Genomic DNA, 19,583 nt, shown 5'->3' with positions numbered 1-19,583 from the left:
TGGACATCAAAACTTTCTAATTTACAAAATACTCTGCACTTTTTGTCCTTACGACGTGGGTACTTTCACATTTTCTGCATTATATTATATCTCCTATATTTCTGTCCTCTCATTGAGCCTGTTTAAATATATCCTTCGAGTATTTTTATATCGATCTCACAATGCCCATGTCCACCTAATTTTGTGTCATTAGCAAACGTATAAATATTAAAAGTGGTTCCTCATTTCCATATTATGATTCAGGCTGGGGACAATTGGGGCCTAACCACTGATCCTTGTGCTACCTACTAGTCACAGCCTGTAAATGACTTTTGGAAAATATGAAACTTAATTTCTGAATGTATTTGGGATATATCAGTAAATTCTTTAAAACATTTAATTAAATCAAGACCATTCAATTATGTCTATTGTGTCTTTGTGCCCAAAAGGTACAAGTTAATGCTGGAACTCCCTCAAAATCTGACGAATTGGTACAAGTAGTGGAAACATTCAGTGATGATTAATCAGCTCAGGAGATGCGATCTCTTTTATAGATTGGTTGTGGAGAAGATCACAGAAATTTACACTGAATGCACTTAAATTTACGCTTAAATCCTGCACTTAACAAAACCTCATGATATGAAACACAAAATCGAGGCCATTTACTCTTGGGATAAAATGCTTCTGCAAGATGACAGATGTTCAAGCTTTCAGCACAATGAACGCTGACCTGAATCACATTGTGTTCACTCTTCTCAAGATTGTCATGGGAAAGATACATAAGACTGATAGTGATTGGACACAGGGCTGCAAGGGACCTTTGCAACTGTTGCTGTGCCAAACATGAAAGAATTATTTTCTTCACCGACAGCGGTGGCCCAGATTGCAAAAGCCATTAGATCAAAGAATTTTCTGTATAGTTTCCCCTTCAAATATAAATAATGGGATCAGCTTCAATATGTCCATTGTTGAAACCAGGCTTTATTTCTGTAAAAGTTCTTGTCTCCTTCACTGCCTCTGAAATCTCCTGGCTTCTCTCCTGCACTCATCTAGCTGAAGGCTGAATGCAGACTTTCCCCTCTGTATTTCTGTTATTTCATCCTGTTGTTTCCCCCATGTTACCTGGTTCTCTCTCTCCCATTCTGGCCTTTTCCACATTGTTTGCTCCCACCTCGCACAAAACCAATAGCAGCTATGCCATCTGTCACTTAGACCTCTGTACCTCTTCCTGTTCCTTTATCATTGTTCTTCAAAGCTAATTCTTTGACCAAGTATGTGGACACCTCAGCTAATCAGTTTTTGTCTTGATATCCACTTCCGTCTAATGATACAAAATTGAAGCTTTCTGTTGTTTTAAACAAACAACTGTTGCATGAAAGTCCTGTTTATTTTCTGAAAATGAAAGGTTTTCAAATTTACTCAGCCAGATTCTGAAACTTTTTGAACTGCAGTGATTTATTATTTTTGCAAAATTCAGGTCTTTTTTGGATTCCTTAAAGGTTAATGGGCATTGCCAGCATGTAATACCCATCCATCACTGCCCTTGAGAGGTGGCCATTGTGAGCCACTGTAGTGTACATCCACCCACAGTGTTCCAGAAAGGAAGTTATCACATAGTCTATATCTCAAAGAGCAGAGATAACTGGCCAGTTAGTTTCTGTTTCTGTAGTATTAATTGAGGGAGGAACTCAGTGCTTTGAATCTTCACTGTATTCTTGGAAACCCAGAAGTGGCAGCTCATGTGAAGTGACTTGGGGCATTTTACAACAGTACACTGAAAAAGCAAACTTGTCCTTTATGAATGACTCAGCTAAAATGGTAAGAGTAACTCAAATAACAATCCAAACGTCCAGCTCTTGTTCAGGTATCATATAGGCCTTTGTGTCAGAAGGTAGCAAGTTCATGTCCCACTCTGTATCCAAATTATTTAATGCACCATCAGCTCTTAAGTTCCATCAGAATTGCTTGCTATTTAAACAAAGTTGATTCTCATTAATAAAATTACTACTGTGGAATTGTACTGTTGTGCAACTTCTAATATCTTTGGCAGTGCTACATACAATAGACTAAACTGCAATAACAGGATTCTGCCTTTTATCAGTCATACAATGTTGCATTGGTTTCTGCTGAGGGTGGTGATTAGTTTTAAGTCAGGCACTGATTTAAAGGCACAATGATTGATTTGTGAAATGAAAATAATAAGAGTTCACAAAATTGTTGAACTATCTAATAAAAAAAGCCGAGATGGTCCTCCTGAAGATTGCAGTAATTCAGTGGAGAATAAACAGATTATGAAGGCAGTGCCAGCAAATATAACATATAAATTAATATTTACAGCTTCTGCAATTACATCGAGAGTAAAATTTAGAATTTAAAGCAAAGGAGGAGGACATTTGGCCCATCATGCCTGTACCAGCATATCTTACTATTTCTGATTTTAAAAAAAGACTATTAGGCCAAACAGTATAATAGGTAAACATTGATATTAACCACAAATACATAGAAATTATGTAATTATTAATCTAAAGAAATGAATGCAGCAGTGACTGATTCTTCAATCATTACTAAAAGGGATTGACTAAGCAGCGGAATTATTTGTAAATATCCCGCAATCTCAAAGTCAATATTCTTCCCATGAAGAATTAATGGATATCACTTCTTCCATTTTCTAAGCAAAAAAAAGAATGTACTTTTATTGAATCCATTTTTGTATTTATGACTGAAAAATTTTATTAAATGATCATGTTTTCAACTTTCACTTTGAGGAAAAATGGAGTAGTGAGGATAACCATAGACCTGCTATCATCTTCTCAACAAAAGGCTGCATAGTTACTGTGGGAACAGGGGGCTCAACTTGAGACATACTGATAGCAAGCAAAAAATCTGCACACCTGAAAACAAAGAGCAATTGGACTAATTATGGGCAAATATTCTGTCTCAGCATTTTTAGACAGAATGCGAGAGAGAGAAAAGTCTCACCGATACAAAAGATTGCTTCTGGTGTGGTTAATAGAGAGAAGGTTATGAGTCATAGAATCCCTACAGTGTGGAAACAGGCCCTTCGGTCCAACAAACCCATACCAACCCTCCAAAGAGTAACTGACCCAGACCCACTCCCCTACTACTCTACATTTTACCCCAGACTAATGCACCTCATGGACACATCCCCAGACACTATGGAGCAACTTAACTCGGCCAATCTACCTCACCTGTACATCATTGGACTGTGGGAGAAAACCAGAGCACCTGGAGGAAACCCACGCAGACACGGGGAGAATGTGTAAACTCCACACAGACAGTCACCTGAGACTGGAATCAGACCTGGCTCCCTGGTGCTGTGAAGCAGTAGTGCTGACCACTGAGCCACTGTGCTGTCCATCTGTGAGTTTCCAAACTTAAGAAAGAAGAAAAGGCAGTCTGTGGTAAAAGAGTAACTTTCTAGTCTCTCAACTTAAATAATCATTCCCCACTGCTCTACAAATCATCACAAAATGTGTAAATGAATAAGAAACCTAAGGACACCACCAAAATGATTGAATCGCCTCGTTGTCTGCCACCCAGGACAAAAGCAAACCACAACAGGTTTCTTCACTGGCAGTAAAAATAACTATTTATTATAATAGAATTAATTTAAACAAGAGCAGTGAAAAGAAAGGATTCTAATTTATGCACCTTTAAGCTGTATCTTCCAAATCTCTACCCCAACTCATACATGTGCATAATTAAAACAGACAAGAAAGAGAGTTTTAAGTATCCATGGGGATCTTCACGCTATTGTGAATATTAAGTGTTACAACTGGATGCAGAACTATAAGGGTTTCATAAATTCTTGGAGCTGTACAGCATAGAACTAAACCCTTTGGTCCAACTTGTCCATGCCAACTACATTTCCTAAATTAATCTCGTCCCATTTGCCAGCATTTGGCCCATATCCCTCTAAACCCTTCCTATTCATATACCCTTCCAGATGACTTTAAAAGGTTGTAATTGTACGAGTCTCCACCATTTCCTCTGGCAGCTCATTCCATACATGCACCACCCTCTGCGTGAAAAAATTGTCCCTTAGCTCCTTGCGAATCCAGATCTCCAGCACTTTTTTTTTAGCTTCTACAGAAGGATCTTGTCAGTGCATCCAAGGGAGTTAGCTTGTATGTGCCTATTAGCTCACATATCTGGTTGTATTATCAAAGCCTCAGCAGCACTCATGGATGTAAGAAATGAAAAAAAAACATTGAGACTATCAACCTTTTCCAAATACCTACGTCTCTTCAATGACTTTGAATACTTATTTTCAACTCTATCCTGCCGTTCAAATTTATCTATGCCTTGACTAATTAAAAATACAGGTTTTACAATGCATTTATGAGGTCAGCATTTATTGTTTTAACTTATTCCTTACATCAATACCACTAACTAGAAATAATTTACAGTTATCATGCTTTTCTCAGCAAGTGCTCTTACTTTTATGTGGCTCTGACTAGCCAAAATGTGTCCTCACTTCCACCTTGTTGAATTTCTTTGTTATGGTAAAATGTCGGCCATATTTCATTCCTGAGTGCAATTTATTTTGTTTTATTAGTGAGACCGGATTTTGAGTTTAACGTCTGTTTTCTCAGCTGAACCATCCAAAGTCTGAAGCTGTGATACTGCCTATGTTTGAATCTTTCACTAACTTCTGTCTTTTACTAAGTTAGTTTTGATTCCCTGCAATCAGTGGATTTGTTCTTGCATTCCAATGTTCTGTTTGGTCCACTAGTTGCCAGAAGGGATTAAGCAGGAGCAGCGATGATTGTTTCTGTAAAGTGGGAGATTTGGATAATTGTGTAAAAGAGCAGGTTTAATGAAGACAGTTCACCAGCAAGACAGAATGATTCAATCCAGCGGTTTTAGGGAAAATTAGGACCAGTGCAGATTTGATGAGATCATGACCTGATTGCTTCATGTAATGTAACATGATTCTATGACATGCTTCAGGTTTGTCCAAGTAGACTTAAAACCTGACACACCTGAAGTTCTAATCATAGGATAGCAAGGATTTCCCTGAATCAGTTTTTTTTTGCGAGATTCTTACCATCATCCTGGGATCAATTAGGATAAGCATGTCCTGCTGGTTATGAGAACCAGCCAGACATTATTGGATCTCAGTATTTTCAAGTAATTGAGAAAGGTTGCCTTTTCCATTTTTAAATACTAGCCATTTATTCTGATTCAAGATGCAATGTCAGGTTTCTCTTATTCTTTTTATGAATAGACCTGGTTTGGCTTCATATAGTCACGCATAAAGTTAAAGTTAAATTCCTTGTTGCAATTGACAATATTTTGCACGTCACTTATATTCATGAGCTGAAATCAAGCCAATTCTTTGTGAATGAAGTTGTAATATATTCAGAAGGCCAGATGTCTTGCTATAACGAGAACAGCTAGCAATTTGAAAGTCTTATCCTGATGTTATCACCAACTGTTTCTAACCCACTGAGATTTTCTGTTTGAAGGGGAGAGAAGGAGAGAGAGAGAGACCATATTTTAATAGATGATGAGTGTGCGCTTGTGACACATCTCGAAAAAGTGCTTAACTTTGGATATTGTGGGTAACGAAAGAGAATAATTTTACTGACGTATATCCATTTTTAGATTGGGTCTAACAAATGAAGGTGCAAATTTTAGATCATGCTAAATTAGTCACAGTTGTGTGTTCTTCAACATAAAATACATTTCCTCCTTTTTAATATCCTATTTTCAGAAATAGAACAGGGAACCTGCAGTGATCCTGGGACGCCAGCTTATGGAAAGCGGGAGGGTACAAGTTTCCTTCATGGTGACATTTTGAGATTTGAATGCTTGCCTGCTTTTGAACTTGTTGGCCAAAAGACTATCACCTGCCAGAAGAATAACCAATGGTCAGCGAAGAAACCCAGCTGTGTGTGTAAGTAGTCTGAAATTGTCATTCTTTGTGTGTTCTCGTTCTTAAAATATTTATGCATGACCTCACTGGGGTGTCTTGGAGTTTAGAATGTCAGTCTTGTGTCCTGCCTTCCAATAAAAGGTTCATTCACCAGCCTTTGTTGGATTGTCAGAAAGGAGAGGGGAATTTGTGCTGTGCTATTAAAGAATGGTCAAGTTAATGAGCAACTGACCAGATATAAATTTAATTTAATTTTATGGACATTTTTGATCTGCTAGTTAGGGTGCATGATAAGCATGATAACATGTCGGAGTTTTTTTTGCAGTTGGCAGGTGAGCTTCATGAGGAGTGTATTCAATCTTCCATAAAGTTGACTATCTTTTTCTCATAAAGAAAGTAAAGAGGTTGCAAAAGAAAATGACTACTTGCAAAAACACTGATTCTGTAGCATTTACTTCAAGATCAAACTGGAGGCAGTTCTGCACTGAAGAAAGCCATCAGAGAATTATGATGGATTGATTCACAAAAAGACAGTTGAGATTATGAGTACAGTAGCATGGATGTTATGCTTATAAAGCTCTGACTAGGGCTAGAGGATTACATTCGGCTTTGGTCTTCACACCTTAGCAAGACTATGAGATCCTCAAGGATGATATAGGAGGAACCTATCAGTATAGTTCCAGGGATAAGCAAGTTTAACTACAATCTTAATGTGGAGAACTATATAAAAAAAGAATTTGAGGAGCGATTTGATGGAGGTGAATATAGTCAAAAGAGATTAAGGCATGAAGTCAAAGAAAAGCTATGTCTATTAATTGACCATACAAGGACAAGGAGACACAGATTTATGGTTTTGTGCAAGAGATGCATGGGAAGTGTGAGGATGAACATTTATCTGCAGTGAGTGTTCATGATCTGGAAGTCATTTCCTGCAAATGTGGTGGAAGAGAAGATGACAATAGGTTTTAAGAGGAGATCATACAGGCACTTGGAATTAAATTTGCAGGCCTTAGGGATAGAATAAGAGCCAGGGAATGAGGCTGATTGGATTTCTGGAAGGAAATTCACTGTGAATGTCATGGTCGGAATGGTTTTCTGTTGTGTCTTTGTGACTCTATGACATTATAAACTGGAGGATATGATGCAAACCTTTTCCCTGATTCCTAAATTGACGTTCCTGCTCTCGGAGTATGCAATATACAACAGAGTGCAAGATTAAGACTGTGCAAGAATCCTCAAGGAAAGAGATGGTCACAAACCTCTCAGCCTGCCACAACTGGCAATAATCACTTGCAATTCGCTCAACTTGTCCTCAAGGATAATTGCTCATTGGCTTCAGCATTACAAAAGCATAGGTGCATCTTATATGTGGTGAAAAGACAAGTCTTGATACAAGTGTTGGTACAAGTCTTGACAGGTGTTACATTTGAAGTTATACTGTATTTGGAAAATTAGGGTAGTTTCCACTGTTGTATATCACTCAGTTCCTGCACACAGTCTTGCATTTTTTACACCTGTCAGTTGAAATGCCTTCATATGAATTACTCGTTACATTCTATGTGATGTGCTTAAAATGACCAGTTTTCCATTTTAGTGGAGTTGCTATGTAATTCAATTGGTTTTCAGAGGCATTAAGGCTACTGGGGTTGGAGCCAGAAAGACTTCGGAACGAACTCAGAAAATGGCTGCAGTGTTGGTGATAGTGATCAATAAGGAACACTATGTCATCTGGACATTGGTATTAGATAGGCAGATTGATAATGCAACACACAGAATCAATGGCAGAGATATGGAGCTGAATGCCTTGAATATACAAGAAACAGCTAACCTAATGATTTTGGAGGATGCTCATGATAACCAAGAAGCATAGCAATGGTATTCATCGTGTTTAACTAGATTGAGGTATATGGAACTAATGCTGTCGTAGTAAGTGAAATCATTAAAATGGATTCACCAAGAAGAAAGACATCTAAGGTTGTTGACTAGAGGTAATTGAGCAAATTAATCCTTTGCATTAGCAGTTTGTGACTGACTAGGAAAGGAATTCTGGGTCACTGGGTACTAGTGAAGGAGCAGGAGTGCTGTTCGGGGCAGGGATGGTTTTCTTTCTCTGAACGGAAAGAAAATGAATGTCTAGATGTGATCAGTGGGATGTATTTGTAGAACAGATGAAGAAATGTTTGGAGTTAGGACTGTTAGCAGTTGTGACCTGGGAGATGCTACGATGTTGTTTAACTCCAAGTGGTCTTGGAATTAAAGGGTGAACAACAGTTGTGTTGGATTAGCATTACTGCCTCACAATGTTAGGGTTGCAGGTTCAATTCCATTCTTGGGTGACTGTCTGTGTGAACTTTTGCACATTCCTCCCAAGTCTGTGTGAGTTTCTTCCAGGTGCTCCAGTTTCCTCCCACAGTCCAAAGATGTGCAGGTTAGGTGGGTTAGCCACACTAAATTTCCCATAGTGTCCAGGGATGTAGGTGGATTAGTCATGGGAATTGGAAGGTTACAGTGATAGGATGGGGGTGGGGGGAGCGGGTCTCAGTGGAATGCTCTTTGTAGGCCGGCTTCCACATTATACGAATTCTATGAACTGATGATCTATAAAGCAACTTACCCTGAACAGCAGACTCTGAAATGTAAGTACTTCATATGAAATAGAAAATTGTCACAACATATTTACTTCTAGTGTGGTTTCTTCCTGTTCAAAGTCACTGGCTGCCACCGTCATCTCACTTCAGCTGACTGAACATTTCAGTGTACATGACAATAAAAATTTTAATCCAATCAATCCTTGGCTTAGTAGTTTGCTATTTAGTAAATGGCAGCTCAGATCCTCAATTGTTTTTTGAAAATGCACACGTATTCTCCAAAGTCTCATTATGCATTCATTTAAGTGCCCTTTGTAGTTCAGTGCTAAATTACTGTAATATTTTATTTTATTTTCCAGTCTCATGTTTCTTCAATTTTACAACTCCATCTGGCATTCTGCTATCCCCCAATTACCCAGAGGATTATGGCAACCATATGCATTGTGTATGGCTGATTATTGCAAAGCCAGAAAGCAGGATTCATCTGGCCTTCAACGATTTTGATGTTGAGCCGCAGTTTGACTACGTATCTGTGAAAGACGGGTTAAATCCTGAATCGCCTGTTTTGGGAACTTTTTCTGGAAACAAAATCCCTTCTCCTTTGACCAGCAGTGGCCATGTATCACGTTTAGAATTCCTTACAGACCACTCCACAGCTGCTCGAGGATTTAACATCACTTTCACAAGTAAGTCAGAGTGATCCATCTTTTCTCTTATCCTTCAGGCACCGCATTTGAGCACGTAACATGAAAATCTATTTGAGTAATCTATCACAACAGGTATCTGAGAATATCAACGTTCATCAAAACAAAGCAATCAATACCTTTGCCCTTCAGATATTGTGGAGAGAAGTCATTGGATGGTTTAACACGCAAGCATGCAGAACATGTTAATGTTGCAAATAAAGTCTTAACAACAATGGGGAGGTGGCAAGGGAGCCAGGGCAGTCAGAAATAGTCAAATAATCTAACAAGGCTGAGACAATAAAGTTTTAATTTATTTAAAGGAAAGATTCATTATCAGTGTGTAATTTAGTTTCTCGCTGACAACTGGACTCATCAGCAGGCTGACTCCTATGGGTGGGATATAGATGTCTATGCCCCGTTCTTTATTTAAATATCTGCAAAACGATTTTGGAGACTGAAAGCTAATCGGTGCATTTTCTGTCTGGTCTGTGACCAAAGAGAATATTTCCGTGCAATTGACCTGCCTTGCTGTCTTCGTTGTTGCTCATATTGTGTTAAGATTGTGTAAGGAGGGGGTGAATCAGTTCCTCTCTCTGGAATCTCCTCAGCTGGCCACATGGGCGGCACGGTGGCACAGTGGTTAGCACTGCTGCCTCACAGCGCCAGAGACCCGGGTTCAATTCCTGCCTCAGGCGACTAACTGTGTGGAGTTTGCACGTCCTCCCCCTGTGTGCGTGGGTTTCCTCCGGGTGCTCCGGTTTCCTCCCATAGTCCAAAGATGTGCAGGTCAGGTGAATTGACCATGCTAAATTGCCCGTAGTGTTAGGTAAGGGGTAAATGTAGGGGTATGGGTGGGTGGCGCTTCGGCGGGGCGGTGTGGACTTGTTGGGCCGAAGGGCCTGTTTCCACACTGTAAGTAATCTAATCTAATCTAATCTAACAAGGATTTGTGTTACTTTAAGCACTTTCCAGTGCTATACCACTTTCCAGTGAAAACATAGTTAACTAGTACACTGGAAGCAATTTTTTGAGTTTTTTCTTTGAATGAAAGGAAGACCAATTGTATTATCTGCTACTTCTGAGGAAAAATAATGAAGATATAATATCAAGCATGTATCCATACAGATACAACATTAAAATGAATAGTGTCTGACATGAAAGGAATTTAAAAGGAATGTACACTTTAAAGTCTTTATGGAGCCCTTAAGATAAAAAGCTTTCAATGTGAGACCACAGTCATTTACAAATAGGTCATGTATCCTCAACAGTCACAAATTGTCCTTTATGCTTATAGTGTTCTGATGTTTCTTTTCAGTTTGTGTTGTAGGGCGTTTGAGATGGATAGCAGGCAGAAAATAAAGTGTGGAGTAAATGGGTCTCTAAATGCAGCGATTAGTGGGGTACCACAGGATTTGGTACTAGGACCCCGGTGGTTCACATTATATGTTAATGAATAACACGAGGGAATTAAATGTACCCTCTCCAAATTTACAGATGACTCAAAGCTATGTGGAAACATGAGCTGTGAGGAGGATGCACAGATATTGTAGTGCGATTTGGACAGGCTGAGTGAGTGAGCAAATGCATGGAAAATACAATATAATGTGGATAACTGTGAGGTTATCCACTTTGGTGTCAAAAATAGGGAGGCAGATTATTATTTGAATGGTTATAAATTGAGAGAGAGGAATGTTCAGTGAGACTTGGTGGCCCCATTCACTGAAAATACGTGTGTAGGTTCAGCAAGCAATAAAGAAGGTAAACTGTATGTTGGACTTCATAGCAAGAGATTTGTGTACAAGAACAAGGATGTCTTGCTGCAGTAATACAGGACATTGGTAAGACCATACCTGAAATACTTTGTACAGTTTTGGTCTCCTTCTCTGAAGAAGAGAGCAGGAGTGCAGTGAAAGTTTTAGTAGGAGGAGAGATTGAGTTGGTTAGGATTGTACTCACTGGAGCTTAAAAGATTGAAGGGGAATCTCATAGCAATATACAAAATTCTTCTAACAGGTTAGATGGAGGAAGGATATTCTGATTGGTGGGAGAGTCCAGAACCAGGGGTTATAGTTTAAGGATCAGGGGTCAGTCTTTTGGGACTGAGATGAGGAGAAGTTGCTTCGCTAAGATAGTGCTGTGCCTTTGGAAGTCATTATCACAGAAAATGGCAGAGACCAAAGCATTCTGTGTTTTCAAGAAGGAGATAGGTGTAGCTCTTGTGGCTGACGGATTTAAGGGATATGGGGAGAGGGTGACATTAAGGTATTGAGCTCGATGATCAGCCATGATCATAATGAATGGCAGAGCAGGCTCAAATGGTCAAGTGTCCTACTTCTGCTCCTATCATCTATGTTTCAGTCTTTCTGTGTTATCAACAGGTGCTTTTGCCTTCAAGAGACTTTTCGAGCAAAGTCTCTTTAATTCATTCCAGTCACAAAGCCATCTCCTCCAGTCTGCCAAAATCAGCCCTTTGAAATGCAGCTGGTTTGCATTTTCTGATGTTTGAGTTTCTTGTTTCCAAGTTAGATGATTGTAATTGATGATTTTCATCTCCAAAAGCTGAAATTTATCATACAAGTGTCGGAGATGAAGCTTTCCTTATGCCTGACTAGGTAGACTAGTTCCTGTTTTTGTGGTAAAGGATGTTTGTTTTGGTTCACATTAATCCATTTGTTCCATGTGGCTACCTGATAGTTATGGCCATTTAAAATCAGGGCCAAAACATTGAATGATTTCAAGAAGGTGTTGGAAGTAACTAAAAGAATCAGAGGTTATGGGATAAAAACAGAAACAGGCTATTGCCTTAGATGTCAAGAGTAGAGTGGTGCTGGAAAAGCACAGGAGATCAGGCAGCATCCAAGGAGTAGGAAAATGCTGCCTGAACTGCTGTGCTTTTCCAGCACCACTCGAATCTTGTCTCTGATCTCCAGCATCTGCAGTCCTCACTTTCGCCTATTGCCTTGGATGATCAGCTGTGATCATAATGGATGGACAGAGTAGGCCTGAAGGGCTGAATGGCCTACTGCTGCTCCTGTTTTTGTTTCCATAAAGGCTTTCTTAGTCCCCTGAGGTCCCACATGTTAAAATCAGATGATGGATTTAAAAATCTAATCATTCATGTTTTATCTGGCCAAAAGATCCCACTGAGTTTCCACTCTCTTCAAACTGATGTCAGTAAAGTGGTAATTCACTGGCAATCAAAAGAAGGGCATGCATGCTATTCCTGATTTTCTGGCTGATGTTTATTCCTGATTTAATATCACACAAGCAGATCATCTGGTTAGTTTCATTTGCTGTTTCTGAGAGGTTGCTTGCACAAATCCAGCAGTGACTGCATGTCCAAAGACCTTCACTGTCTCCAAAGTACTTTGAGATATACAGCGATTGTAATAATTGTGATGTGAATACACCTTTTTGTATAATCTAATGTTAGCGTGGGAAATGCAGGTGATCAAGCTCAAGTAGAAAAAGTCCACAGGCTGCTATGGCAGACTGTCGAAGAGCCAGTCTTGTTCAGTGATCAATATTGAAAGGAACCCTTGAGCAGAGTGTGCGACTTGTATCCATGTGAAAGTGACATGTACTCCTCCACAAAGACCTGAAAGAAGCAAGCTCATGGATTTGAGCATGCAAATACCATTGATTTCATAAGAAAATTTGTCATTTACAAAAAAGAATCATATTTGCATTAGGTAATAAATGAGATTTTGAATGTCATGAAGAGGACCTATCACTAAAGAGGTATATGACAACGCCAAATCTATAATATTTTATATATCATGTTGTGATCAGAGCATACATTAAAGTTATTTAATTTCCATCTGTGAAAGTTGAAAAGCTTTGTAATTCTTCAATTCCTCATTGGTATGTGTTAGATTAGACATTGTGGTAGATTGCCATGTTCCCACTGAGGAAAATTCATCTTGACAGTTACTCAAAGCTGCAGTCAGAGAATGTGGTGGGCACTTCTTAATTGAGCTGTGATTAAGCCAGAGGGCTTGATATACTTTTTCACTTCCTTGCTGTTGGTACTAACAGGTGATCTCACAGATCCCGTGTAAGCTTTGAAAAAGGTAAGTCGATCAACAACAATCCAGGAATGGTGAAGGTTTATGCCAGTGAAGCGTCTGCTGGGTCTTAGTGTGTAAATATAGCATGTGATATTGTGCAGAGCCAAATAATTCACGTAGGTTGAGATTTGTGCTCGGGTAACTGATCTCAGTTTACGACAGGCCCATACAAGGAAAGGGAATATTAACCATAATTTCACATCTAATTGCTAGAAATTGAAGTGGGTGCAGGATTGAGATCAGCTGTGATGCTTTCCAGGCTTAAGTTAGCTGCCAACTCTCATCTCTGCAAGCTGTCAAGTAAAAATAACAAAATTACTGGCGAATTGTTGGGAACTCAGGGCCAAGCCTCATCAAAATACCTCAGACTTTCAGAGAGGTGGTGAAACCTGTGACAGGAGGAGTGAAAAACAAGCAAAACAGACCCAAAGTGAAGCAGAGAAAAATAAATTCTCAAAATACTTAGCAGCTTTGACAGAATTTGTGGACAGAGAAATGCAGTTAATGTTTTAGGTTGATGATCTTTCATCAATGTGTTATATTGCTATTTTTCAAGTTTGTTAATCAATAGAAGTATAAGCAAAATAATAGAGAGAATGCTGCAATCGTTTGAATCTGCAGACTGATTAAAATAGAAGAAATAGATCAGATTGTGTGACATGGAATTTCCCCGACAGTAATGAGTGATCAGGAATTTATGCTAACTGACTCTATTAGGAATATATGTTATCTTCTGGCAAAAGAAGGTTCAGGGACAGAAACAGTTAGACCAAAGTGTGCAGATGTAACTCTGTTCCCATTTTAAAAACATATATTCCATCCTTCATTTGATATTTCTAGTCCTCCAACCATTCTTCCCCACCACCTCGAACCTTTATCTTTGATATTTAACACTTTGTGTTGCACTTTATCAAATGGTTGTTGGAATCCAACTACATCTTTTGGTTAATCCTGACCCACTTTACAAGTTACATTTCAAAAATGCCAATAAATTTATCATGTAGGATTTCCCTTTCATAAAACCATTTTGACTTTGTGCAAAAGTGCTGTATTTTTTGAAATGCCTTGTTAGGATCTCTTTAACAGCAGGTTCCATGCTTCCAGATGACTGAGGTCAGATTGAAACATCTGTGGATTTGTCTTTTTTACCCTCTCCTTTCTTTGTGGAATACTGGTGCAACATTTGTGAACTTCAAATTTGTTCTAGAATTCTTAGAATTCTGGAAAATCATAGCCAGTGCATCTACAATCTCTCAAAATGTTTCATTTTAGAATCCAGAAAGTAGGCCATCAGATGCTGAAGCTGTGTGGATTTCCAACTATTGTTTCTCATGGGGTTCCCGCAAGGCTGGGGTGATTACCTTTAGATTTCAAAGTCACATTTAGGTTTGGCAAGGTTTTCCACCTGGATGATGTGAAACCTCCCATTTTTCCAGGTTGGGAATCAACACAGGCACAACGACTTGCTTGTTTACTCTTCCCATTGAGACAACTATTGACTTGTTGATGTAACTCACTAAATTTGAAATACATGGTTAAAATTACAAAACACCAGGTTTTAGTCCAACAGGTTTATTTGCAAGTACTAGCTTTTGGAGTACTGCTCCTTCTTCAGTTAACTAGTGGAGTAGGATCATAGGATGCAGAATTTATAGCAAAAGATCCAAGTATCATACACTGGTGCGATATATTGAACAAACCTGAATTGTTTTTGAGTCTTTCATCTTTTAGAATGGCTTGCAGGTTTGCTTGCAGGTTTCAATTCATGAATATGCAAATCCCAATACTTCTTTCAAGCCACGTCCCTGAGATGACTTAATCCATAGACAGTGTAGATCAATGACTGGGGGCTGGGATGTTTTCCTTGTGGTTTCAGTTAGACCGCAAGCTAATGCCAAAACAGGTTGAGTGTTTTTCATTACAGAAGGAACTAAAAACTCTCAAAGTTTCATTTGTTTTGCCTTAATTTAGTTTATGATGTTACCAAATCTAATTCAGAGCTGGGGACCTTTTCAGAATGCTGCAGATACTGGGCAACTGATCATCAGAAATGTTGACTTTCTTGGTCATTCCTGTGGAGTCAGCTGTGTCAGGCTTTCCACATGGTCCTGACCTACAAATCTAGTTTACATTTTGACAAGAATTACTGTCCTATTGTAAGGTCTAGGCCAGTGTAGGACTTGTGACGATGCTGTTCCTTTATCAAGGTGATGTTGTCCTTGGCTTTTTTTTTCAGAGAGGTTGTAAAAGACACAACCTTTGAAAAGTTTGGATGGGTTTTAGGGCCAGTTTGATTATAACTAACAGATACTGTCTCAGGCAAAAGGCTTTCAAGTTTAAAAAAACTTGAACAATGAAAGGAAGGTTGCCTGTTCTCCCAGCTCAGCTTTTCTCCAGTCTGTTTTGGTTTTAGCACAGTAATGTTGTGAAAGCTACTGGACCCAAGGAAGCAGGGCTAGGCTGATCCTCCTCTCTCTCTGACTTCACTCCTGTAAGACCCTGCGTTTGATTTTACCATTTGTGCCAAGGCGTGTTTATGGGGATTATTGCAAGAATTAGGAACAGCATCATTGATTTGGTATAATTTGTTGGGTTTTTGGAGAGGTTAAATAATTCAATATTCTGTTCTCTTTTGATTTGGAGATGCCTGTGTTGGACTGGGGAATACAAAGTTAAAAATCACACAACACCAAGTTATTGTCCAAAAGGTTTATTTGGAAGCACTAGCTTTCAGATTGCTATAAATTCTGTGTCTTACAATTTTATTCTCTACAACCACCTGATGAAGGAGCAGCACTCCAAAAGCTAGTGCATCCAAATAAACCTGTTGGAACTGTAACTTGGTGTTGTGTGATTTTTAACTCTGCTCTCTTTTGTTTGTGCTTCATTCAGTAAACTTGTAAATAAATTCTATTTTGTTTAAAACTAAGTGGGTTGACCAGCTGCATCACTCTTGGACTATCCACATTACACGTGCTTAAATAAACTAGCAATCCTAGGGTCGGGGTCACTTTCTTGAAATGTATTGAGGGGGTCTGGCCTGGTCCATTACAGACTGCTGTCACGGCTAATGTAGCCTATGGCCCTGAGCGCACATGAATCTCACGATTAATTTGATTCTCTCTGTGCAATTAGTATCCAGTCACTGAAAGCAAGAAAATATTAAGTTGCTTGCTCATTTATGCTGGTAGTTAAAATGAGTTGTAACAGATGGTGAAATCAATGACTGAAGGAAGATGTCAAACTACAAATAAAGTAGAAAAATAAGAGGAAAATAAAGAAAAATAATCAGGAATTCTGGTTGCCAAAGACACCAAAATAGTCTAATTGAGTTTCCTGTAAAAATATGTTCAAAAGGAAATTATAGCTTTATGCTGAGTATGGTTTTCTCAAGTGTTCTTCTGATGAATCTGTTAAAAATAACTTTTTTTTCTGTAATTTGGTGGCAGTGCCACTCTCAAAAGAGTTCATATAAAGCTGTAAAAGGAATCATCTCTCTGACATAAGAACTGTGAGCTATTTACGATTTTGTTTCTGTTGAGTCATAATAAACTTTAGTCCAAAGTTAAGTAAATTAAAAGCAGAAATCTACCATACATCAGCACTCTTTCTCCTCCCTCCCTTTTCCTTCCCTCCTTTGCCTTTCCCTGTCCCCTCCCAAATGCTCATCCAATTATCTTTCCATCACATTGTCCTTCTACTAGAAGTAGGTTTGCATGTTGAGCATACCTACATCCAGAACCTCAACCTGAGCTACAAATCTTCTCAAAACTCACTAATTGCCCTTCTTCATTGCAGTTGGTCTTGACTATTTGTGCTAATTTGAGTTTTCTCTTCAAACACGATCTCCAAGCCTTTGTGGACTGATAATGAAATGATTCAGTGAAGAAGAAAATGAGTGCTGTCCACTGCTGAAATATTAATGGAAGTGACTCTTCTTTCAGCACTTTGGGTCAGACCACCATTATTCATATGGATCTTGTAATAGTTTCTAAGATGATCTCTCCTGATACCTTGAAGTATGTTCTATTTCTACTGGAATGTCGTATTCAGTATTGTTTGTGGTTATTAACTACCACAAATCCTTCTTTTTCTTGGACATATCTGGTGAGCAGTTGTATAGCATCTACAGAAAAGAAACTGTCCTTAGATAACAGAAAGATTTATTACATGATCGCAATAAATATAACTGCATTTGGCTAGGCATAATTACCCTAACCTTGGAGAGCTGACACAGTTACATCTGCTCCCACTGAAAGCTGGAGTCAAACACCTTTTCTCTGAAAACAGACTGAGAGTGACATGAGGAGAGTGAGTGATGCCAATGTAACTTGGACATTAACCTCTTCAGAGCTATTAATTTATACACCGATTGGCAAGTGAAGTACTTCTTAATGGGAATGAAATGTTTTGTACTGAAAGGCCATAAAATTTAAATAAGATTCAAAGAATGTTATAATAAGAAAACAACGAATTAGTGACATAGAAAATAGAAAGTAGTTGAGTGAATACAGTTTTAGCAGTTCCCCAGAGATGTAAGAATATAAAATTAAACATGAATCAAAAATGCATTACCAAGTTTGGCAATTTGAATTCCATTAAAATTTTTAAGCATAAAATGAGTGCATCAACACATGATGGTTACCCTTTGAGTTTGAAGTAGATAATAGATACAGAGTTATGCAGCACTGAAACAGACCCTCTGGGCCAACCAGTCCACATCAACCATAATCCTAAACTAAACGAGTCCCACCTGCCTGCCCTTGGCCCATATCCCTCCAAACGTTTCTTATTCATGTACTTATCCAAACGTATTTTAAACATTGTAACTGTACCCACATCCACCAGTTCCTCTGGAAATTCATTCCACACACAAACCACTTTTTGAGTAAAACACAAGTTACCCTTCATGGCTTTTCTAAATCTTTCTCTTCTCACCTTAAAAATTGTCTTGAAATCCCTCAACCTAGGGAAAAGACACCTGCCATTCACCGTATCTATATCCCTCAGGATTTTATAAAACTCTGCAAGGTCCCCTCTCAGCCTTGTCTTCACTGATGACAAATGCAGAGATAGTTACCTAGCTCCAGGCTAGATACACAGAATTGGAAACATTTAGGAAATTGGAACTTCCATGTTGTGGCGTGGACATGCTGCCCTCCAACAATGTTCACAGACAGCAATGAGATGTTGACATCAACCCTTTTCAAAAGTGACAAGTGAATTCCTCCTTCTGTTGATTTTTCCAGCTCCTTAGCCTTGATGCTGCACCACTTCAGTCTCCACTTGAGCATGTCATTGGAGCATTTGCGTAGCTGACATTGTCTTCTTTTATCAGCAAGTTAAAGATAAATACTTTAAAAGTAATAGCACATTTCAATGTTGTGAAACTTAGAGTTCTGCCAATCAATTGAATGCAACCTAACTTAAGCTTTTAAGGGCCGCTTAGAAGTTTGTCTGCCAGCAGTACAAATCATCAAATATTCACTTCTGACAGTTATTAATGTCTAAACAGATGTCTGAGACATAATAAAACAAGGAACATGTTAAATAAAGGTCAACAGGTTCAGAATGGACTCTTGTGGTGCAGTGGTATTGTCCCTATCCCTGGACTAAGAGACCTGGATTCAAGTCCCACCTGCTCCAGAGGAAATTTATGTTAAAATAAAAGAGGTTATGAATGCTTATATAAGTATTTGGAGTTAGTAATCAGTGGGGTGAGGGTTTTATGGTGTGTGGTTAACTCAAGCAAAGCTTTCAATAAAAATTGTGGGCATAGACTCTGTTTGCATACAGCTATCTCCTAGTGAACTACAGTGGTAGCAGGGAATGATCTGTCAAATCTGTTTCAGGGTATAACTATCTACTTCTGTTTTCTGAATATTAGTGTAATCACCAGTGAAAGAATGAAGTTACAATGTAGACCTGGGTGACTTCTTTCGCAAAGAGGAAACCAGGTATTGCCTTAGAATCGATGTCCCCATACAGAAGCAGTGTAGAGGGCAAAGATTTTTCAGAAACGGAGCCTGATGACTTGGACATGGAATAAGGATTGGAGAGTCAATTTTCATGAATTTGTGGATAAATGTACGCTGTGAGCATAATGTTGGAAGCACTTAAAATAAAATAAAAATCCTTGTAAAGCATTCCTTTCCAGGACCATTTGCTGTAATCAAAGTACAGCCTCAAAAAAAGATGCAGTGACTTTGCAAACTAAAGTAAAGTAAAGGTATTGAACAGCTCAGTTTACTGGGCACCTAAACCAGGCTCGATAGCAGTTTTGAACTATCAGAGTTGTGTTCAGTTATGAAAATTCCCAATGCAAAAAACATTACTCTGGTGAACAAAATACTGAAAC

General features: G+C 38.7%; 1 protein-coding gene across 1 annotated transcript in view; it reads left to right on the top strand.

Annotated features, from left to right (window-relative positions):
• Positions 1 to 19,583, top strand: part of csmd2 (CUB and Sushi multiple domains 2) — a 602,495-nt gene that overhangs the window by 153,473 nt on the left and 429,439 nt on the right. Inside the window, exons 8-9 of the mRNA XM_072548527.1 lie at positions 5,720 to 5,902; positions 8,829 to 9,155. Of these exons, the coding sequence (XP_072404628.1) occupies positions 5,720 to 5,902; positions 8,829 to 9,155 (510 nt within the window). The remainder of the gene's footprint in view (positions 1 to 5,719; positions 5,903 to 8,828; positions 9,156 to 19,583) is intronic.

This window comes from Chiloscyllium punctatum, chromosome 27, assembly GCF_047496795.1.
Source record: "Chiloscyllium punctatum isolate Juve2018m chromosome 27, sChiPun1.3, whole genome shotgun sequence".
NCBI classification, from domain to species: Eukaryota; Metazoa; Chordata; class Chondrichthyes; order Orectolobiformes; family Hemiscylliidae; genus Chiloscyllium; species Chiloscyllium punctatum.
Note: the sequence above shows the minus strand (reverse complement) of the source record. Positions and strands in the feature narration are given on the sequence as shown.